This window comes from Crinia signifera, chromosome 1, assembly GCF_055691185.1.
Source record: "Crinia signifera chromosome 1, ASM5569118v1, whole genome shotgun sequence".
Taxonomy (NCBI): Eukaryota; Metazoa; Chordata; class Amphibia; order Anura; family Myobatrachidae; genus Crinia; species Crinia signifera.
The window spans coordinates 155,540,468-155,565,048 of record NC_139217.1 but is presented as its reverse complement, the minus strand read 5'-3'; the positions used below and the strand labels follow the sequence as shown (position 1 = coordinate 155,565,048).

The 24,581-nt window shown below is 43.0% G+C and overlaps 1 protein-coding gene across 1 annotated transcript in view; it reads left to right on the top strand.

The window, feature by feature from the left end:
* LOC146062944 (low-density lipoprotein receptor-related protein 1-like) overlaps positions 1-12,346 on the top strand; it is a 69,860-nt gene extending 57,514 nt beyond the window's left edge. The window contains exons 29-35 of the mRNA XM_083174957.1: positions 694-819; positions 3,580-3,687; positions 5,362-5,598; positions 7,293-7,692; positions 8,457-8,585; positions 12,032-12,064; positions 12,258-12,346. Coding sequence (XP_083031083.1) covers positions 694-819; positions 3,580-3,687; positions 5,362-5,598; positions 7,293-7,692; positions 8,457-8,585; positions 12,032-12,064; positions 12,258-12,264 — 1,040 coding nt within the window. The 3' untranslated portion in view covers positions 12,265-12,346. The remainder of the gene's footprint in view (positions 1-693; positions 820-3,579; positions 3,688-5,361; positions 5,599-7,292; positions 7,693-8,456; positions 8,586-12,031; positions 12,065-12,257) is intronic.
* Positions 12,347-24,581: the final 12,235 nt, after the last annotated feature.

Sequence of the window (24,581 nt, the reverse complement as noted above, 5' to 3'; positions counted from 1 at the left end):
TGACAAGAAAACTAGAACATCTATATTGAAACCTTGGTTGAGGCATCAGCAGGACAAAAGTAGTAATGCCACTGTATGGGATATTGGTATCACCTAATCTACAATAGTGTCCAGTTCTGGAGGATATATGGATTAAATACCAAAATTTACCTGGAAAGACTAAAAAATCTCTAGTTGGCAGAGAAGGAAAAGATTAGACATGGTAGCAACATACAAATATATCAAAGGATTAAACAAGTTCCAGGAGGGAAACCTGCTTCAAAAGAAAGGAAGTATCAGAACATGAGGGCATGCACTGAAACTTGAGATGTAAATTCAGGGGAAATCTGAAAGACTTCACAGAAAGGGTAGTAGACAAGTAGAATAGCCTCCCATCAGAGGCAATAGAGGCTAAGGCAGTCAATTTAAACATGCATGGGATAGACCGAAGGATGTCTTTACAAATAAAATAGTTTGAGGTAACTTTTTTTTTTTTAAAGTAGGGAGGGACAAACCTAGATGGGCCAAATGGTTCTTATCTGTGTTTTAGCTAGCTTAAGATTTAAATAAAAAAAAAAAAAATACATGTTGCATGCAGTTTTCCGAAGTAAAACTTAAGCTGTTTTACTATAGGCAAACTGACTGTAGATTAAAAGTAAGATGTTCTTATGTTGGAGTCCTAATCGGTATTTCTGTGTCCTAATTTAATTGCAGCATATAGCAGAATTGAGTCCATTTTGGTGGATGGGTCAAATTATAAAGTGATACGGAGTGGACTGAACGGCCTGAACTTATTCACTACAGGAAACAATATGATGTTCTGGACCATGTTTGCTGATGGTAGGTTTTTAATGCTATGTGAAGCAACAAAGGCTTGTTTTCCTTAAAAGAATAAGTATCAAATGATTCTACTCATATGAATGGTTTGTCAGATTTTATTTGATATAACTTCCACCTACGAGCAAATGGTGTTTTTGAAGTAGTAGTTAACCTGAAATGGGAGTTCTATTGCTCCTACTGTTTTACTTTTCCTACTACCTCCGTGTTTGCATTTCCAGCACTAAAGGCCCCCATACACTAGCCGATTTTGGTCAGATTTCGACCAGATCAGTCGGATCTGGCCGAAATCGGACCAAAATCGGCTAGTTTTGATGTCCCCTCAGATCCGATGCGCGGTCCCGTGCGCATCGGATCTGCGTCGGGTGGTCGGACCTGCTGCACGTCCGACCACCCGACTTGGGACCTAGTGGGGCGGCGCGGCGGTGGAGGGAGCAGGGGGGGCTGGGGACGCTGCGGGGGACACAGGCGGCATAGAGCCGGGCGGGGGGAGCCGGGAGATGTCAGTACTGAATAAAAAAAAAGCCCATACAATGAATGGGCGGCCTGTGATTGGCTGAGCGCTCTCTCAGCCAGTCAGCAATTGGCTGAGAGCGCTCAGCCAATCACAGGCCGCCCATTCATTGTATAGGCTTTTTTTTTCTAGCGCTGACAGCTCCCGGCTCCCTCTGCCCGGCTCTATGCCGCCTGTGTCCCCCGCAGCGTCGAGACGATTTATCACATGTAAAAAATGGCACATCAAGTGCCAATCTAATCAAGCTCCCCCGGGGAGCAGCCGGGGAAGCTCAGGGGGAAGTCGGGGGCGACTAGTCCTAAGGACAAGTCGCCCTAGTGTATGGGGGCCTTAAGGGGCAGATGTATTAAGCCTTAACAAGAGATAAATTCAAGGGTGATAAGGAGAGATAAACTTCCAGCCAATCAGCTCCTTACTGACTTTTTTCAAACACAGCCTGTAACATGGCAGTAAGGAGCTGATTGGCTGGATGTTTATCTCTCTATCACCCTTGCAGTTATCTCTTGCTAAGGCTTAATACATCTGCCCCTAAAGGTGCCACCATACTAGAACGATATTTGGGTCGATTTACGATAAAAACGGCCGATATATCGTCCGATGTTTATCGAAAATCGGTCGAAATCGGCCGATTTTTGTTTGATGCGCGCTCCCGTGGATCTTTAGCTGAATCTTCTGATCTTACGTGCTGCACAAAAGATCCATAGGAACGCACAGGGGATCTTAAAGAAAAATCTTTGGTAAAGATGTGCGGTTGCCTGAAATCTTTTGTCCAGGACAGAAAAAAGATTTCAAGGTTAATTTTATGCGCACATCTTACGATCGCAGATCTTTCTAGTGTGTGGGCACCTTAAGAGTGCAGGCGGCTGTGCTTTGTGCATTCATAGTGAGCCTCAAGAATGTACAGGGAGTTCAAAAACTCTCCATAGTGACTGTGTGCCAAGAGTTTCCCAGCATAGAATGTGTACGAAGTAAAGGTGCCCACACACTAGAACGATTTTTGGGCTGATTGGCCGATTTTCAATAAATCGGCCGATATATCGTTCGATGTTTACCGATAATCGGTCGAAAATCGGCCGATATCGGTCCGATGCGCGCTCCCGTGGATCTTTAGCTGAATCTTCTGATCTTACGTGCTGCACGAAAGATCAGAAGATTTAACAATAGATCTTAAAAAGATTTCAAGGCTAATTTATGCGCACATCTTACGATCGCAGATCTTTCTAGTGTGTGGGCACCTTAACTTATCTAAGTTAAGTGTTAAAAGCATTTGACCTCTTTGGGCTCCCCATGGCTACTGATATCTGCAGCCATAGACTGCAGTCATTGTGGAGGCATTACTCCAAACTCCATTCATTAAAGCAAATCAGAAAAAAGTAAGTCATTTTATATGGAATAAACCATGATGCACTATATAATAGAGAAATCAAGTAGAAAAACTTTTTCTCTATTACCTCTGTCCATCTAGCTCTACCCATATGTTTTACTTTACCGTACCATTAATGTCTTACCAGTCACTTTTTTTCAGTTTTTTATTTTTATTTTTTTATTTGATTTCCTTCCTTCGGTACTTTTGAAGAGTGAGTGAACAGTGCATAATTAGAGGGCAAGAGGCTATGAGGAGGTGCAAGAACAATCTCCCACCCCTGTGCCTCTCACTCCTGCCTTCCTTCTATCCACTTTAGACCTAGCTCCCTCTTAGCCTTTTTGCACCTTTCAAGTAGCATAACTAGAATTTTGTGGGTCTAATAAAATCTTGAAAGGCAGCCTTGCGAGTCCACCAAACCCCGCCTGCGAATACAGGGCAGCCCCCCTCGCAGCATGTGTTCCCTCGCACAGGCTGCAAATGGATGTCTAACATAAACATCCATTCGAAGGGCAGGGTTCCCCAGCGACCATCGAAAGATGTGGAGGGTGCACGTGTATAAATGACGTTTAAGTCACTTACATATGCGTGCGTGCTGGGAGGGAAATTGGGGGGGGGGGGGGCTGCTGACCATTATCCCCTGCACCTGCGTCATGGCCTCATTAGCATGAGAGCACCCAGCGTTCTCATGGGAATGCCAATGAAACGCTGGGCATTCCCATATGCTAATGGGGCTGCCCGACTCCCCTCTCCGCCCCCCGCCCGCTGTCCTGGGTGTGTGCACCTGGCGAACAGTCTGCATGCGCAGAATAACAATCTGTCCCCCACGTGAGTCTTCATCTTGGAGATGTAGTTTATTACTTTTTTTTTATTTTTTTTGTCTAAGGCAAAACCAAAGTTTGGTTCAGCAGAATCGATACACAAGAAAATAAGTTTTTTGAAATGGACCAGAAGGTGGTAGATCTTAAAGTGTACAGCAGCCTGACGCAGCAAGGTAAGAGATTAAGAACTTCATTTTTTAGTTTTGTGTACGGCTGGTCTTGGGATTCTCTAACAATCTTTTGCATGTGTTCCATGGTTAGTGACTTTACAAAGAGGTCCAGAGATCATACTACAAGGGATTATTTTTACTAAGGATCGGTTGCGAAAACCAACTGCTACGGATCTGCATGGTGTCTTTGTTCTTATGGTTGAGGAGCCTTGGCCCACAGAGGCTTTATTGAACAGGGGGACAGTGTCAACACCCCTGTTTATCCCTCTCCCTCTGTTAGATTGCAGATAAATGATTCACTAAATGAAGGTGGTGGCTTTACATGAAACTACTTCATTATTTATAATTAACCTATCCATCCAAGTATAACATACCTTTACCACAAACTTTCTCATAGCGCCAGTATAAACAAAGGTATATGCTACTTTATTGTTCCTTTTGTGCAAACTGGAATATGTTTGAAGACTAGAGCACACAGTACAGATATTATACGCTTTGTACGGTCACCTGTACCTTCATACTTCTGTGGCGAACATCTCAAACCATGCTGCATTGTGATTGTGAACAAGAAGCTTTAAGTCTATAGCCCTTTTTATTGCATAATTATATTTGACCTTCTTGATGGCATAGTTATTTTAGATGGATATTTTTCTGTAGAGGGGGCTTTGATGGGGTTCTTTTCTAGTACATAAAGAGTATCAAATGCCTGTATTATGTTTCTAGTATAAAGTGGGAGTGTCTTCACTTTTAGAAATTGTACAGCACTTAAAAGCAACAATGTAAAATTAAACAAAGCTTGTTCTGAGACTAGTATTCTCCTACCTCGGTCCTCACCCAATGGGTGCTCTCATTATTCAGACACATTTTTAAAAGATCCACAGGTGTAGCTAATGATTTCACTTGTGATTTATGTGGACACCTGGAAAATGGTGAACTGTTGGGGGGTACTTGAGGACAGAGGTTGGGAACCACTATCTACCAACAGTAGATAGATCTATAGAATGCATCAGTTAGGAATGAATGTATTATATGTTTGAAAATGTTCATTGATAATGACTACACCTGTGCACCAGCTGAAGTGATTTGGGGGAAAAAACTGTTGGTAGAACTCGAGGACCAGTTTGGCCATCCCTGTTCTACAGTAACCGTGCATAGGTTGTTTTTTTTAATGTGAGGATTCTTTGGATTGAAGGAAATACTTAATGAAGAGTACCTAAAGTAACCCGATTCAGAAGTCTCCGTTTATTATACAAAACAAAATCATACAATTTTTGTCTGATCACAGAACAATCTTGAGACCCATTAATTTTTTTTAATCAAATGCTCGGATATTTACACAGCCGGAACCATGCTTACTGCAGTTCTATGGTCCTGGACGAGTCTACGGGCTTGCTCTCGGAATTCCAGTGTATATACCCTAAACTGGTTGTTGGCTGCTGGATTTTAACCTATAATCCTTTGTCTTGTTTGCCCTTATATTCTGGTTTCTACTGGTATTTGGACTTACTGTATGCTCCGTGTACTCACGCTGTTACAGCATCCTAATGTAGCTCACTGATAATAGCAGCAGAGTTTAACATTATTGTACAGTAGTTGTGCATTCAGTTTATATGGAAAGTGACATACTGTACAACTGCTTCTGAATTTTCAATGGTTTGTTTTTTCCTGACCTAACAGGCATTAATGGTTGTTCCAAAAAGAATGGTGGCTGTAGCCAGATTTGTTTGCCAAACCTTACAGGACGAACGTGCCGTTGCTCATCTACTCATCAGCTGGTGAATGGTACACGGTGTATTGAAGAGTTGCAATGCTCCAAAGGTTCTCAGCTCTGCAAAGATGGTTTAAAGTGTGTTCTGAAAAACAAAATATGTGATCGCCAATCAGACTGTCTAGATGGTTCTGATGAGGAAAGCTGTAAGTAATATATTGGAATATATTCAAAATGAATCGCCTTGGAAAACTGAAAATATCTAATAGTGTAAATATGATTTTTCTGGAGTGACTTCTTTCTATGATGCTGTTGCTGGAGTAGGGCACATTATATCAAACTAAAGCTTTTGGTCCACATAATTTAATTGGTGTGGTAATTAGCTTTGTTTTTGGAGTTTAAGGCAATATGTCTACCTTATACAATGCTACTTCAGTAGCGCCGATTAAAGTACTTTTTGCCCGGGTCTAATAGAGTGGCCTGGGGCACGCTACACCCCTGTTGCAGCGGTGTAGCCTCCCTCCCCAGCTCAGTGCTTAGCTAAGCGAGGCAGTGTCAGTCTCTCTCCTTTTTCATTCTCTTAAATGTCAGGCAGGAGTTAATTGGTTGGGTATTTATCACTCTCCATTTTATCACTTTCGAAGCTTAGAACATCTGGCCCTTACATTATGTGATGCAGGTCCCGCCATGCACCCTTATATTACCTGTTGTTCACCATTGACAGTTGGTCATCTTGCCCTGTGCAGCTGATACATGTGTCCTGCTGAGTGATCATGAAATGTTGACCATAATTTGCAGTTTACCAGCTATGCAGGGATTTTTTTTGGATTCAACCTCCGAAGGGGTAATATGTTCCACCAAGCAAACCTTTGCTGATTCAAACAGGGCGCATCAGCTAGCTCATGATACTCTTATTCATTGCTTAAGGTGCATACACATCATACTTGCCTACCTGACCCTCTCCATGCGGGAGAAAATGCTCTGTTTCTGGACTTCCCTGGTAATGTATGATTGCCATCACCTCTGGGGAGCTAGCTAAAGGTGTTTCACCACAGGTGATGGCATTCATACATTACCAGGGAAGTCCAGGAACAGAGCATTTTCTCCAGCATGGAGTGCGTCAGGTAGGCAAGTATGATGCTGTACAATTTTTTTTTTTTTACTAATTTCGTTTAAAGACATTTTCCTTGAACCCAGTGTCCTGGACGAAAGATGTTGACAGATTTAAGATCTAGCTTCAGTTTAACGGATCTTTTTGAAAGCTATCCAAATTGAGTTGCATGCACAGTTGACGAAAAACCTTGAACTGGCGGGCATGCGCATAATAATTTGCCGTTTGTCAAATGCACTGAAATATATTTTGACCAATTTTGTTCAGGTCAGCCATTCTGAATGAAATTAGTCAAAGTTGGTCCAAAAAATTGTACAGTGTATGCACTTTAAATGTAAAAAAAAGTTTTACTAAATGTTGCAGTCCCAGGGAGATCTCGAATGTATGTAGCACTCCCTTAGAATGTGATAGTATTTTGTAGGTAAAACCCAAAACTAAATAAGCATAGCCACATTGATTCTAAAAATTGTATATTTAATTGGCACGAGAGGGATAATTTATATTCTAAAATGTTTTATATGAATACGCATTTAGAGAAGGTTTTGTTGAAGCTAATTGGGTATTTATGGTGCCTGCCACAATTCTATTGTGTGTGTGTGTGTGTGTGTGTGTGTGTGTGTGTGTGTGTATAGCATTGCTGTACAAAAGTTGCCATGTTGACAGTATACAATTCTGAGAATGTAGTTCTGCTTCTAAATCCTTTCTGATTTTAAACAGGTCTGATTCAATATTTTGAACATCATTACACTGCCTGTTTCCAGTTTCACCTCCACTTTTTTGTTTTTGTAGGCAAATACAGGAATGAAGGAAAGGTTACAAAGAATGCCATTTTGACAACTTCGACAGCAAAACCAAATAGGCCTGCTTCTGGAATTCTATATCCTCCAAGTAGCACTTTCTCTGCAGATTTTGAAAAAAATGAAATAAACCAAACTGATGATGAAGATATTGTAAGAAAAATGGAGTCCAGGCCATGTAGTAAAAGGGCCTGTAACATGAGAGGAACTTGTGTGGTTGAAAACAGTAATGTCAAATGTCTGTGCGAAATGGGTTACACTGGAGACTTTTGTGAAGAGGACTTCAAACCCCTTGCTGTGCCCCTCACTCTCGGTACTGTTGCAGTTCTTCTGGTGTTTGTGATAGCAGCTGGAGTCTTTCTGTTTATTTCACGAAGAAGAGCTTTGGAAAGGTGGGCACTGCAATAAGTAATACATGAAATCCAGTATTTATCATAGTCCATAAAGAGAATGATTTGTCTTGTGGTGGTGGACATGCATATATTTAGGTCTAGTGTCAGTTCCGGTCTCTGAAACACTGCCATTTGTTGGCAGAAAGTGAAACTACATCTTTCTCACGTGCACAAACAGGCAATCACAAGGTAGCAGACTAGCTTTTGAAGCATTTACTTTCTTTAATACTTATGTTTTAAGGCTATTGTGACTCATTTTATGTATTCTGATTATTCACTACAGCAAGGAATAGATTATACAGGTTACTAGATCGCTATCTTTAGTGACTACGGATAAAGGAGCCCATACACTAGTGTACTAGAGCAATTCCCACGATCCCATGACTGTCGCGCTGGGTGATCTGGATATTAACGTGCTGAAATCAAGATTCCAGAGGGAATTGCGGAATCGGTCTTTAGCATGCTTAATATCCTGATTCCCCCCCCCCCAGCAGTATATTTCTGCAGGTCAGTGGGTCGCCCCTACTGGTGTATCGTCCCCATAAGATAAGGTACCAGATTTTATGTAATCATGCTTGTTGTACAGCCTAGATCAGTGTTCGCTTCAACCATCAATAATTCCTCTACTTTAGCCCTTATGGTTTGAGGATTTCCGTATGTTGTAAAACTCCTTTTTAGGTTGGAGTAACTGAACAATTAACTCACCTGTTATCTGTGTTCATGCAATATTCCATTAGAAAGTCTTTGTTTTCTCTCATACTTAGGACCTATAGCTCCGCTTCTTCAAGGACTCTCACTAGGGAAACTAAGGACATGGAGCCACTGGGAGACGAGAACATGGAGTTTTCAGAAACCTTTTTTAATGATGCATTTGATGCTGACGGCACAAACAGGTATTGCTCTAATTAGGATATCCTTAAATTTTATGGCTTCATAAAGTGTCTACAGCGCCATACAAAGTATATAGATACCATATGGACAAAAGAAGAAGAAATAACTTCTAATACAGAACGTTGTAGAACATGATTTTAAAATATTGCTGCGTAAGTAGTCCTAATGAAATAAGCTGCAGGTTTGAAGAAACCAAATGATGAGTGATGTTGTAGTCAGTGGAGGAGATAATGGTCCATGATCCGCTCATCTATACCATTATGTGATATTTGTTCTGAGAGCTTGCAATCTAAAGGGGAGTTTATAAGGAGCAAGAAGCAGTGGATTAGTAAGAGTCATAAGGTTTGAAAGCCCATTTCAGTGTTGTAGAGTCTGAGGCAGAGGCGTAACTAGAACTTTGTGGGCCCCATAGCAATATTTTTTAAGGGGCCCCCCAATTCAGATCTCCACCATAGTGAGTATGGCTACTGGCGCACAAAAGGCCACTTTGAAGTGCCAGATGACAGGAAAATCTTGCTGAGCAGACAGTCCACGGAATTAGGCATGAGGAGAACAGCTATATGTGTGTACCATACAGCAGGTCCCCAATTAAATGTATGCTACAAAGTGTTGTCAGCAGAGAAAGGGGGCAGCTTGGGGGACCCCAAGTCACCCCATGTCAGGAGAGAGGGGGGAGAATCAGGAGGAATACATGTTGGTTCCTTGTCTGCAGAGGGGAGAATAGGCTATAACACTGTCAGCATAGTACAAGCAATACCATGTCTAAAGCTCCTGGACACATACAGTAATAAATAAAATATTTATTGAAGTGTATGCAAAAATGAAAAAGTGCATTATGTTGTATTTTAAATAAAAACATGACATGTGTATGATATAGCTCTAGCATCCCAAATTATAGTCCCTCAAATATATTTACATCTATTAATCCTGAGTGGCATATGTGTGGCATCATTAGGGAGCAGCGTCTGCAAGGGGGGGGGGGGGGGGGGGGGGAGAGCATGGGTTCTTCCTGTGAACAGTGCAGCCCAGGCCAGCACACACATAGAGGAGGGGCTGATACAGGGAATGTGCAGGTGGGGGTAATACATACGCACTGGGAGCAGCAGGGCAGTTACATGGTAAGGGGGATTGTTACAGGGTTGTTTATTTGTAGCAGGGAAAATAGTGTAGGGAGGGCAGTTACAAGCAGAGAGCAAGGGTTTAAGTTGTAGGGAGGGCATTTAAATTGAGCAGAGGTGGCAGTTATAGGGTCCAGGCATGTTAGATACAGAGTGAAAAGGTGTAAGGTGCAGGTGGCAGGGGTGGCCAGTTACAGGGTGCTGGGAATTGGTAGACAATAGGAGATTAAGAAACAAATGGACACCTGCATTTTTATACACATACACACAAGATATATGGCAAACTTCTCCCTCTCTCTTACCTTACAGGGTAGGGTAAGAACAGCTCCTCATTCCCCATGCTGCTGGGCTGGCTTGGATGGCTGCCGAGTAGCCCCGCCCCCTGATTCTATTCCTTCACTGGCTTTTCACTCAGTTGGAAGCCTCCCAGTGGGTGGAGCCATAGACGGAGTCAGGCAGCATCATAGAGTTGCTGGGCTGCTCTGTCTGTCATGTCTCAGTCTGCTTGTGTTGTGCCACGCTTCAGCTTTAGCATTAGAGGGTCCCTGTAAACGGAACCCACTTCAGCAGCGTGACAGGGTGCAGGGGAAGCAGCGGGCCCTAGGGACAGCTCGGGCCCCATAGCAGCTGCACCCCCTGCACCCTCGGTAGTTACGCCACTGGTCTGAGGGGCAGATAGTTCCAGTGGTAGGGCACCGCTCAAGAAATATCTTGGTATTGAGCTATTTTTGGCATGAATTGGGTGAATGTTGTGCGAGAGGCAATCAGATGTAAATAAAGGGTTTTGAACTGGGGTTAGGGTGATAGAACTATATTTGAAGAATGAGCTGGGCAATACTATTAAGAATAGATTGAACTATTGTAACAACCTTATTTGGTCTCCCACCTTTCTACTCCACTCTGGAGATGAGCAGTGGATGGATAAGGGTCTTGGGTGCTTCCAGAGTGAGTACAAGTCCCATTCAGTACATTTCAGTCCTTTCATTTTCAGCTCAATAACTTCCCCAGAATCATATCCAAGACTCACACCTACTAGCTAGATGAGAAAATGGTATGGTCCAATACATTTTGAAATTGATGGAGGTGCGGATAAGATGGATGATGTGAAAAAGTCTTTAATATGTTAAATTTTAAGATCAAAGACAAACCTTTAACATCCAGAAGGAAATATAAGAGACCTATGGGGAGACAGGGAAAGAACAGGTAGTATTATAGCAAGAGCGGGGTGGGCTCCAGCTCCTCCCTGCACCCGCAAGGGGATGTAAGGGCTAGGGAGGAGGTAGTCACTGGTCCGGATAGCATAGCTCTGTGGAGCCCAGACACAGGTGAGCTGGGGTCAGTGTGAGGTGACATGGGTCACGGTAAGAAACACTTAGGCTTCTATGCCTAAGTGTTTCTTACCCTGCGCGTGGGTTTTCTTGCATCCCAAAGTGCTGTAAAACCCCTGATTAACAGGATTTTTATGGCATTTTTCCTTTTTATGTTCTCATTAGGAGCAGGATGCACTAAAGTATGTATAAAGGAGAATAGTAGAGGTCCTAGAGCAAAACCTTGGGACTACTAGTAGAGAAGTAACATTTTGTAAGGGTGGCCCAGTGTCAAGCTGCAGAAAGGCCACATATCATGAACATAAAGTACTGGCCTTTGTATTTGGGAGCAAAGAGGTCATTGCTGACTCTGCAATCGACAGAAAATACCCTTGCTAGAAGACAAAAGCCAAACTGAAATGGATCAAGCAGGGAGAGGGAGGAAAGTATGGTGGTAAGGTAGACAGTCTGCTCAAGAAGTTTGGTGGTAGAGGAGAAAGAACGAGTAAGTCAGGATCTGGTGAGTCAGGATCTGGTGTGTTTTAAGAATTGGGTGACAAGGTCATGCTTGAATGTAGTTGGGGCACAACCTGAGGGAAATATTGAAGAGCTGGGCAAGGGAATAGCAACAAAATGCATTGCATACTTTACTTTCTAGAAGTCTACTTTAAAATTAATAATAAAAAAAGGATGTATGTTCATACATCCTGTAGACAGAAAGCTATGTATCTAGTCTAAAGCTGTGTACAGTGTGATTTTGGCTTAAGATTTTGACCTAGACTGCAATTTTGGTTACTTGTTATATAATTTTGACTGTTAACCCTGCATGCGGTACAGATGCACGGCCCACAAGGTCTGTTTCTCAAGTAGAGATACAGTCAAAATTGTCTTGCCTGCGCAGACGGTATTCAGGGTATTTGGCCATAGCCCAAAGTCTCTTTATTTGCTGTGACAATCTTGACCCCCCCCCCCCTCCCAAATCTAATGTTGTAATATTATAATTATATTTTTTTTGCTTTTCAGAACCATGTTTGAGACATGTGCTGAAGACAAAAAGTGAGTTTTTTTTTTTTTTCCTCCCCCCCATTTATAACCATTCATTTGATCGCCAACAATGGTCTTGATATTAAATTTGCATCCACATTAACGTTGGGTACATTTAAATCCTATGTTGTATGACCTACTACTATAAATAGTGGAATTTGGTGTGCTGGATATCATTTTCTAAACCAAATCTTTCCTCCCACAGGAGCTGAGAATTCCACAAACATCGCAGTGTATAATGAAAAATGGCATATAATAAATATACTGATTAAAAATAATAACTTTCCTATTTAACTGCGTCTGTTATTTTTTTTTTATTAAGTAGAGGAAACATTATACGCATGATATATGATACAGTTCAGGGATAGGTCCAACCTTTTTTTTATTGCTTTATATCTTTTTTTTTTTTTATTTTTATATATATATTGACACCTTTTTATGTGAACGATTTTAAATATCTGCAATGTAATACATTCCCAATTGGAATATAGGCTAAAATGACACATAAGAGTGTTAGCAATCCTGCAAATTCAGGGATAACAGGTGATACCCCTTTCACAAGAATGGGGGCGGAGGGAGAATTAGTTAAATTTAAAGACCACATGTGGAGTCTCATCAATGCTTTTGCCAAGAATTCTCTCACATATTAATATTCTATTCTTTTTAATGATCTTTAATTCCTTAGAATACGTATTCAATTTTGATACAATAATTAGGGATTTCTCTTCCAATTCTAGAGACTCAGTCACTATTGATAAAACCCAAAAGGGCAATCTAGACACCAATATATTTTTTTAAGCTTTTAGAAGACCTAATTGATAGCCCAATTCTGAAAATGACCTTGATCATTCCTCTGTCTCCCTAAATAAAGTTGTCGTTGTTCAAGCAATTCTGCCTCAACCTCAAAAATTGGCTCTAAGGGATGTTGGTGAGCCAGTGGCGATTAATGGCAACTTAGGAAGTTTAGAAAGTTATTGCAGTCCACATCTTTATGATGTGTAGAGGACTGCAGGGTGCGATCTCTGACAGAGGGGGCAACATTCAGGAAAGTAATTGCAGTGGTGTGACTTGTGCTCATTAAACCAAAAGTGTTTGCAATCCTATTTGGACTCGCCAAGATCTTGGTTGGACCCACTAGACCGATAGATGAGTGTGACTGGTCTTCAAATATATATACGTAAGGGATGGTAACTATTTTGAACTCTCATCTCAAACATAAATACCTTTTTTAATTTAAAGGAATACATTTAAAAACCTGCTTAAAATCCAGATTTATGTATAAATGTAGCTTAGCTGGAATTTTTTTTTTGTCTAAAGAAATGTGTTTATATTATAGTATTAACTATTGTATTTTATTTGTGGTTAATAAAAACCTTTTTTAAACTTCTCAGAATTGGTTTTGAGCTCTCAACCATCAGAAACCTTTTCCTGTTGGCCCCTACCCTGACTACTCCACTGGTACTATATAATGCCCTGCACTGGCATTAGCATGGGTGACTAAAACTGTCGACCGATGGACCCATCTGCAGTACCAGCAGGAAGGAGCTATTGTCCATTTTGGAGCACATCAAAAATACTAGTGCCTATTCGGATGCAGTGGCGGTTGAATTTGGGATTTTAGTATCTAATATGTCTGCTTCTACAGTTGCAACCAGGAGGGCTCTCTGGCTCTACTCTGGGATAGCTTATTCAAATTCTAAAGCTCCTTACACCTGGAGCACTGTGATTACTGAGCAGTATATTGCATAGTGTCCCGTTTTCATCAGTGACCAGAGATGGTCACTGATAAAAAAAGACTCTCTGCCGGGGGAAGCCGCTGGGGTGGTTGCTGGTCCCAGGAGCATGCTTCCAGTAACTGTCACCCTGTACACACAGGGATATGGTCACTCAGTGACCATATCCCTGGAGATTATGGCTGAAATTGAAAGAGAATAGAAAAGAACCCGTGTGGGCGCAAAGAGCTTTTATTTAGCCACTATCTGGCAAGTCATAGCAAAAGCAATATGACTAACCAACTTATTTTGATAGTTAACCTAGCGCTCAACCTCTTATGTACCAGTGAAAGGTGGGTATAATGAGATAATGACACTTGAATTTCCTTTAAGGATTTATTTGCTGTACAATATCTATGTATCAGAACAAATATAAAATAAAGTAAAAATGAATGAAAATACAGTGAACTGCAATATATTCTGAGTCCGTCTGGCCAAACCAATAGATGCTGCACGATGGTAAGAAATGCACCCTGGAGGGCAGATGGGCTATGATATAGCAGTATGATGGAGGGTAGTAAGGGGGAAAGTCCTCTGTTATAATGTCACAGAGTAAATGATGGGGGGAGGGTGGATGGCGGATGCCAACCGTGTTGCACACAGAGTTCTGGGAGATGGAAAAGCCACAGTAGTGAGCGCCGGCTGATTTCTGAACTGCGGCGAGGGACTACAGCATCGTCAACTACAGGTATCGGGTAGGAGCTGGGTGCATCACCGGGTGGTCAGGGACGCCAGCCCCCGGTGACACTCACCCTCTTACTTTGACCCCCCCCTACAGACTGTGTTCTCCCATCTTTCATCGGACACACTCTGTGAACATACACAGGAACTTCAATACTGTGAAACTTTATTTGCCAGCCCGCACTCACTACTGTGGCTTTTCCATCTCCCAGAACTCTGTGTGCAACACGGTTGGCATCCGCCATCCACCCTCCCCCCATCATTTACTCTGTGACATTATAACAGAGGACTTTCCCCACTACCCTCCATCATACTGCTATATCATAGCCCATCTGCCCTCCAGGGTGCATTTCTTACCATCGTGCAGCATCTATTGGTTTGGCCAGACGGACTCAGAATATATTGCAGTTCACTGTATTTTTTCATTCATTTTTACTTTATTTTATATTTGTTCTGATACATAGATATTGTACAGCAAATAAATCCTTAAAGGAAATTCACGTGTCATTATCTCATTATACCCACCTTTCACTGGTACATAAGAGGTTGAGCGCTAGGTTAACTACCCGCTATAGAACTCACGTTTAGGAGCCTGGACCACTCCAGCCCAGCAGCCCCCTCGAAACAGAAGGTATTCAGCGCGAGCACTCCCATCTCTACAACTTATTTTGATGCTGAGATAGCAAGGTGGTACCAAGGGAAGAAGAAAATGTTTAAGGTAAAGGTGACTGCCTCCAGGAAATGTGCAAAAAAGGGTCTATTCCCAATTGCCCTTGAAAACAAACTCTATGGGTGTGGTGCACTTCCCACGGCGCTACCTCTGGAAATTGTGATACATTTTTAAATTCTTATCTGTCTCCGTTTTCTAAATTCTGGCTCACTGTACAGAGAGGATTCTTAGAGTCTGATTCCGACACCCGGGTTCCGTGCTTAGCTACCACGCTCTGCGGCGCTTGGTTGCCAGGTGCCTGTGGAATGTGGGGAGGGATGGGCAGAGACACCAATAACAAGACCAGAGCAGATGACAAGCCGAATCAAATACTTGAAATACTGGTGGTGTATAAATGTGGGAGAAGGTCTATCTCCAAAGGTTTAGTACAGAGGTTCCCAAACGTAGTCCTCAAGGCGCCTCCAACGGTCCAGGTTTTAGTTATATCCATGGCTCAGCACAGATGGTTAAATCAGACTGACTGAGTTACTAATTAAGGCACCTGTGGCCAAGCATGGATATACTTAATACCTGGACCGTTGGGATGCCAAGAGGACCGCTTTTTGGGAACCTATGGTTTAGAACAGTGGTTCCCAGCCCTGGTCCTCAATCACCCCCCAACAGTGCATGTTTTCCAGGTCTCCTCACAGAATCACAAGTGAAATAATTAGCTCCACCTGTGGATCTTTTAAAATGTGCCTGAATAATCTGTGCACCTGCTGGGTGACCTGGAAAACGTGTACTGGAGGACCAGGGTCGGGAACCACTGGTTTAGAATATTCAGACAGGGCCACCACATATAAAGAAGTATGAAGGAAATGGGTGGGAGGGGCTAGAGGTAAGGGAATGCAATGGCAGAAAATGGGAATCAAAAGAGATCTAATGCAGCCCACACACGCATCGATTTTAGAACGCGTTTTGTACTTTTAAAGTACAAAACACATCGTGCGTACAATTATCGGGGTGTATTAGTGCGGCGTGTGCGACGCGAGCGCTGTGCTATGCGCGTTCCCAGGGGCCGATTTTAGATGTCCAAAAAAGTAAGTGCAGCAGGTACTTTTTTGGACATTATCGCATAGCATCGGGCTCAGCATTATACAGGCATACGAGCCGATGCTATACGACGGGGTTTTTTTTTGGGAAATAATTACATACAAATTGTTATCAACAACTTTATTGCAGGTTTAAAACATGTGAACTCGAACAAAATAAAGGTCAGAAAAAGCCAGTGAAAAAATGTGCTTAAATCGCACAGCATCGCATCGCAGACAGCAAAATAACCATCGCATCGGGTCATGCTTAATTCTGGCAGAAAAATTGTAAAGAACCATTGTACTGCCAAAAACGCATAGCACTGAAATCGGTGCGTGTGTGGGCACCATTAGGCAGTGGTAGCCAACTCCAGTCCTCGAGAGCTACCAATAGTTCACGTTTTCCAGACAAGCTAGTTGCTGCAAAGGTGCACTCATTATTCACTGACACTTTAAAAGATCCACAGGTGGAGCTAATTACTACTTGTGATTCTGTGAGGAGACATGGAAAACGTTAACTGTTGGTAGCTCTCGGACCAGCCACAGACTTGAAATGAAAGACGGAGTAGAAGAAAAATTATTTTTGTAAGCATTATCGGCTCCATACAAGGTGATAGAGAAGTTACATTGAGACATGTATTAAGTCTTAAAAAGGATAAACGTGAGGGTTATAAACATCCAGCCAATCAGCTTCTATCTATCTTGATATAGGCAGTTTGAAAAAATGGCAGTGAATCACTCTCAGGTTTATCTCTTTTTCTTTAAAAGCTTAATCTGCCCCATTGTGTGATACTGTACATTGATGGAATATAAAAGGAACGTGAGCAATTTGATAGTTTAGCCTTTTCTTTCAGGGAAGCAGGAAGTGAGCAAGCCTTTGGTTCTGGTAACTGTAGTCTGTAACCGTTAGGCTAGTACAGTCCCAGCATTGTAAAATGCATTAACTGGTTGTACACCCTGCCAGCAGCAACCTAGATGGCTGCCTTGGATCGTGCCTTCATTGGCATTATGTACTACATGTGGATCTATTCAGCTGCAAAGGGTATAAAGCAGACATGTCCAAACTATGGCCCTCCAGCTGCATACCTCCCAACATGACCCATTCCAGGTGGGACAAGATGCTCTGTTTCTGGACATCCATGCTAGTAGCAGTTGCAGGGCTGCAGCACAGTCTAAAATTCAGATAGGAGAGCCCCACCAACTGCCACTGGACTCACTGGCAGGTGTAGCTCCTGTATTTGAATTTGTGACAGTGGTGCAGTCCCACTCCCACCTCTGCAACTGGCAAGTATGTCCAGGAGCAGAGCCTTTTGTCCCCCCTGGAAAGGGTTATGTTGGGCGGTATGTAGCTAATGTGAAACCAAGAGTTCCATTGTGCCTTGCCCCAGTTTTGCTATTAGGGAATGCTGAAACTATTGCAAGGCATGCTGGGATGTGTAGTCTTTCAACAGCTGGAGGGCCACAGTTTGGTATAAAGGGTATATCATACTATTACAGAAGTCAGTTTTCCCCATATGTTCCTCAGGTCTCCCACAGCATAACACCTAACATGGTATTCTCATGTATAAAATGACATGGATCTGACATTTATGCTGGGTGACTACACCTAGCACTAAGATGCTGCAACCACCCATTTTGTGTCGCCTCTTCAGGACATGACCTATTCCACCCAGGGTAATCCTACGTAGCACACCCAAGAATATATAACCCTTAGAAGTGATTACCCAAAATGTTGGCACCACCCCTGCACTACCAGCAGGAAGGAGCTATTGTCCATTTTGGAGCACATCAAAAATACTAGTGCCTATTCGGATGCAGTGGCGGTTGAATTTGGGATTTTAGTATCGAATATGTCTGCTTCTACAGTTGCAACCAGGAGGGCTCTCTGGCTCTACTCTGGGATAGCTTATTCAAATTCTAAAGCTCCTTACACCTGGAGCACTGTGATTACTGAGCAGTATATTGCATAGTGTCCCGTTTTCATCAGTGACCAGAGATGGTCACTGATAAAAAAAGACTCTCTGCCGGGGGAAGCCGCTGGGGTGGTTGCTGGTCCCAGGAGCATGCTTCCAGTAACTGTCACCCTGTACACACAGGGATATGGTCACTCAGTGACCATATCCTTGGAGATTATGGCTGAAATTGAAAGAGAATAGAAAAGAACCCGTGTGGGCGCAAAGAGCTTTTATTTAGCCACTATCTGGCAAGTCATAGCAAAAGCAATATGACTAACCAACTTATTTTGATAGTTAACCTAGCGCTCAACCTCTTATGTACCAGTGAAAGGTGGGTATAATGAGATAATGACACGTGAATTTCCTTTAACCCCTTCCCGACATTTGACGTACATGTACGTCATGGTCGGGAAGTACTTCCCGACATTTGACGTACATGTACGTCATGGATTCTAACTGTCACTGCGTCTATAGACGCGGTGACAGTTAGGAGATGTCTGCTGTCCCTGACAGCAGACATCCCCCCTCGTCGCCCAGGGGGGGCAGGGGTGCCCCCCCCGGTCGGCGATCGCTGTGATTGGCTGTTCAAATCTGAACAGTCAATCACAGCGTTTCCTGTGTTACCGGCGGCTAAGCCGCTCGGTAACACAGAAAACGGTGGTGATCGGTGCAGCACCGATCACCACCGAGCGGCAGCACCCCCCTCCCACCCGCCGGGCACTCACCCGGCAGCAGCAGCAGCTCCAGCGGCTCCACCGCTACGTCCGGAGCGCACGCTGCGCTCCCCTCCTCCCCCCTCCCCCCCGCAGCAGCAGCAGCAGCAGCAGCATCATGCTGCTGCTGGAAAAGTTAAAAATAAAATAAAATAAAAAAATGTGCAAATGTGTGTGTGTGTGTATATATATATGTATATATATGTATATATATGTATATATACACACATATATATATATATATATGTGTGTGTGTGTGTGTGTGTGTGTGTGTGCGTATACCGCACCGATCGCCAGCCCCCCCCCCCTCCCACCCGGCAGCCCCCCTCCCTCCCACCCACCCGGCTGCCGCAGCGCCAGCACCCCTCCCAGCCGCAGCGCCAGCCCCCCTCCCAAAGCTGGTGACCAAAATGGGGTCACTTGTGGGGGGGTTCCACTGTATTGGTGCTTCGGGGGTCTTGCTAATGCGACATAGCACCCGCCATTCATTCCACCACCAAAAATCACTCCTTCCCTTCTGAGTCCTGCCATGCACCCAACTGGTATTTTTTGGTCACATGTGAGGCATTGCCGTACCCGGGAGAAATTGGGGCACAGATTTTGGGGTGCTTTGTCTCCTTCATTCCTTGTGAAAATTAAAAATTTTGAGCCAGAACTGCATTTTTGTGTAAAAAATTAAATTTTTTTACACAAAAATGCAGATCTGGCTCAAAATTTTTCATTTTCACAAGGAATGAAGGAGACAAAGCACCCCAAAATCTGTGCCCCAATTTCTCCCGGGTACGGCAATGCCTCACATGTGACCAAAAAATACCAGTTGGGTGCATGGCAGGACTCAGAAGGGAAGGAGTGATTTTTGGATTTTGCAGCACAGATTCTGGTTGAATGACCCCCGAAACACCCATACAGTGGAACCCCCCCACAAGTGACCCCATTTTGCAAACTATACCCCTAGTAGAGTACATTTCAAACCCCCCGGGGTTTCACCAATTTTGATACAACTGAGCTGTGAAAATAAAAAATTATTTTTTTTCATTTTCACTGCCCAGTTGTACCACAATTGGTGAAACCCCTGGGGGTTTGAAATGTACACTATACCCCTAGATGAATTCCCTGAGGGGTGTAGTTTGCAAAATGGGGTCACTTGTGGGGGGGTTCCTAACTTTTAGCATCTTATGGTGCCTAGAAACCTACATGGTGCCTAAAAAATAATCTCATAAAAAGGAGTCTCCAAAATCAAGTAGGTGCTCCTTCTATTATGAAGCCTGTGGTTTGGTCACCGTGCACACTAGGGCCACATATAGGATATTTATGAAAACCAAAGAATTGGGGGAATCAATTTTTAGTCACATTTCTCTAGTAAAATCTACTGTGTTCCTTAGAAAAATGTATTAAAATTGAAAATCCGAAAAAAAAATGAAATTTTGAAATTTCACCTACACTTTGTTTTAATTCCTGTGAAACACCTAAAGGGTTAACAAACTTCCAAAATGCTGTTTTGAATACTGTGAGGGGTGCAGTTTTTGAAATGGCATCATTTATGGGGGTGTCTCACATACAAGTCCCTCAAAGTCACATCAGAACTGAACTGGTCCCTAAAAAAATCAGTGTTTGAAATTTTCTTGAAAATTTGAGAATTTGCTAGTCATATTTGAAGCCTCCTAGTGTCCAAAAAAATTAAAAGGAAGTTGAAATAATGATTGCAACATAAAGTAGACATATGGTCTTTGTTAGTTATTAACTATTTTGAGTGGTATGATTATTTGTCTCACAAGCAGAAAATGTGACATTTTGCATATTGCTAAATTTTCCATTTTTTCACGATATTTTGGTATTTTTCACAAAAAAACACAGACTGTATCGACCCAAATTTACCACTAACTTGAAGTACAATGTGTCACGAGAAAACAATCTCAAAATCACTGGGATAAGTAAAAGCAAAAAAAAGTTATCCCCACTTAAGTGAGACATGTCAGATTTGGAAAAAAAGGGCTCTGTCATGAAGGCACAAACTGGCTCTGTCATGAAGGGGTTAAGGATTTATTTGCTGTACAATATCTATGTATCAGAACAAATATAAAATAAAGTAAAAATGAATGAAAATACAGTTATATAATTAGTTATTATAATGTCACAGAGTAAATGATGGGGGGAGGGTGGATGGCGGATGCCAACCGTGTTGCACACAGAGTTCTGGGAGATGGAAAAGCCACAGTAGTGAGCGCCGGCTGATTTCTGAACTGCGGCGAGGGACTACAGCATCGTCAACTACAGGTATCGGGTAGGAGCTGGGTGCATCACCGGGTGGTCAGGGACGCCAGCCCCCGGTGACGCTCACCCACTTACTTTGACCCCCCTACAGACTGCGTTCTCCCATCTTTCATCGGACACACTCTGTGAACATACACAGGAACTTCAATACTGTGAAACTTTATTTGCCAGCCCGCACTCACTACTGTGGCTTTTCCATCTCCCAGAACTCTGTGTGCAACACGGTTGGCATCCGCCATCCACCCTCCCCCCATCATTTACTCTGTGACATTATAACAGAGGACTTTCCCCCTTACTACCCTCCATCATACTGCTATATCATAGCCCATCTGCCCTCCAGGGTGCATTTCTTACCATCGTTCAGCATCTATTGGTTTGGCCAGACGGACTCAGAATATATTGCAGTTCACTGTATTTTCATTCATTTTTACTTTATTTTATATTTGTTCTGATACATAGATATTGTACAGCAAATAAATCCTTAAAGGAAATTCACGTGTCATTATCTCATTATACCCACCTTTCACTGGTACATAAGAGGTTGAGCGCTAGGTTAACTACCCGCTATAGAACTCACGTTTAGGAGCCTGGACCACTCCAGCCCAGCAGCCCCCTCGAAACAGAAGGTATTCAGCGCGAGCACTCCCCCCATCTCTACAACTTATTTTGATGCTGAGATAGCAAGGTGATACCAAGGGAAGAAGAAAATGTTTAAGGTAAAGGTGACTGCCTCCAGGAAATGTGCAAAAAAGGGTCTATTCCCAATTGCCCTTGAAAACAAACTCTATGGGTGTGGTGCACTTCCCACGGCGCTACCTCTGGAAATTGTGATAAATTTTTAAATTCTTATCTGTCTCCGTTTTCTAAATTCTGGCTCACTGTACAGAGAGGATTCTTAGAGTCTGATTCCGACACCCGGGTTCCGTGCTTAGCTACCACGCTCTGCGGCGCTTGGTTGCCAGGTGCCTGTGGAATGTGGGGAGGGATGGGCAGAGACACCAATAACAAGACCAGAGCAGATGACAAGCCGAATCAAATACTTGAAATACTGGTGGTGTATAAATGTGGGAGAAGGTCTATCTCCAAAGGTTTAGTACAGAGGTTCCCAAACGTGGTCCTCAAGGCGCCTCCAACGGTCCAGGTTTTAGGTATATCCATGGCTCAGCACAGATGGTTAAATCAGACTGACTGAGTTACTAATTAAGGCACCTGTGGCCAAGCATGGATATACTTAATACCTGGACCGTTGGGATGCCAAGAGGACCGCTTTTTGGGAACCTATGGTTTAGAACAGTGGTTCCCAGCCCTGGTCCTCAATCACCCCCCAACAGTGCATGTTTTCCAGGTCTCCTCACAGAATCACAAGTGAAATAATTAGCGCCACCTGTGGATCTTTTAAAATGTGCCTGAATAATCTGTGCACCTGCTGGGTGACCTGGAAAACGTGTACTGGAGGACCAGGGTCGGGAACCACTGGTTTAGAATATTCAGACAGGGCCACCACATATAAAGAAGTATGAAGGAAATGGGTGGGAGGGGCTAGAGGTAAGGGAATGCAATGGCAGAAAATGGGAATCAAAAGAGATCTAATGCAGCCCACACACGCATCGATTTTAGAACGCGTTTTGTACTTTTAAAGTACAAAACGCATTGTGCGTACAATTATCGGGGTGTATTAGTGCGGCGTGTGCGACGCGATGCTGTGCTATGCGCGTTCCCGGGGGCCGATTTTAGATGTCCAAAAAAGTAAGTGCAGCAGGTACTTTTTTGGACATTATCGCATAGCATCGGGCTCAGCATTATACAGGCATACGAGCCGATGCTATACGACGTTTTTTTTTTTTTTTTGGGAAATAATTACATACAAATTGTTATCAACAACTTTATTGCAGGTTTAAAACATGTGAACTCGAACAAAATAAAGGTCAGAAAAAGCCAGTGAAAAAATGTGCTTAAATCGCACAGCATCGCAGACAGCAAAATAACCATCACATCGGGTCATGCTTAATTCTGGCAGAAAAATTGTAAAGAACCATTGTACTGCCAAAAACGCATAGCACTGAAATCGGTGCGTGTGTGGGCACCATTAGGCAGTGGTAGCCAACTCCAGTCCTCGAGAGCTACCAATAGTTCACGTTTTCCAGACAAGCTAGTTGCTGCAAAGGTGCACTCATTATTCACTGACACTTTAAAAGATCCACAGGTGGAGCTAATTACTACTTGTGATTCTGTGAGGAGACATGGAAAACGTTAACTGTTGGTAGCTCTCGGACCAGCCACAGACTTGAAATGAAAGACGGAGTAGAAGAAAAATTATTTTTGTAAGCATTATCGGCTCCATACAAGGTGATAGAGAAGTTACATTGAGACATGTATTAAGTCTTAAAAAGGATAAACGTGAGGGTTATAAACATCCAGCCAATCAGCTTCTATCTATCTTGATATAGGCAGTTTGAAAAAATGGCAGTTCATGAATCACTCTCAGGTTTATCTCTTTTTCTTTAAAAGCTTAATCTGCCCCATTGTGTGATACTGTACATTGATGGAATATAAAAGGAACGTGAGCAATTTGATAGTTTAGCCTTTTCTTTCAGGGAAGCAGGAAGTGAGCAAGCCTTTGGTTCTGGTAACTGTAGTCTGTAACCGTTAGGCTAGTACAGTCCCAGCATTGTAAAATGCATTAACTGGTTGTACACCCTGCCAGCAGCAACCTAGATGGCTGCCTTGGATCGTGCCTTCATTGGCATTATGTACTACATGTGGATCTATTCAGCTGCAAAGGGTATAAAGCAGACATGTCCAAACTATGGCCCTCCAGCTGCATACCTCCCAACATGACCCATTCCAGGTGGGACAAGATGCTCTGTTTCTGGACATCCATGCTAGTAGCAGTTGCAGGGCTGCAGCACAGTCTAAAATTCAGATAGGAGAGCCCCACCAACTGCCACTGGACTCACTGGCAGGTGTAGCTCCTGTATTTGAATTTGTGACAGTGGTGCAGTCCCACTCCCACCTCTGCAACTGGCAAGTATGTCCAGGAGCAGAGCCTTTTGTCCCCCCTGGAAAGGGTTATGTTGGGCGGTATGTAGCTAATGTGAAACCAAGAGTTCCATTGTGCCTTGCCCCAGTTTTGCTATTAGGGAATGCTGAAACTATTGCAAGGCATGCTGGGATGTGTAGTCTTTCAACAGCTGGAGGGCCACAGTTTGGTATAAAGGGTATATCATACTATTACAGAAGTCAGTTTTCCCCATATGTTCCTCAGGTCTCCCACAGCATAACACCTAACATGGTATTCTCATGTATAAAATGACATGGATCTGACATTTATGCTGGGTGACTACACCTAGCACTAAGATGCTGCAACCACCCATTTTGTGTCGCCTCTTCAGGACAT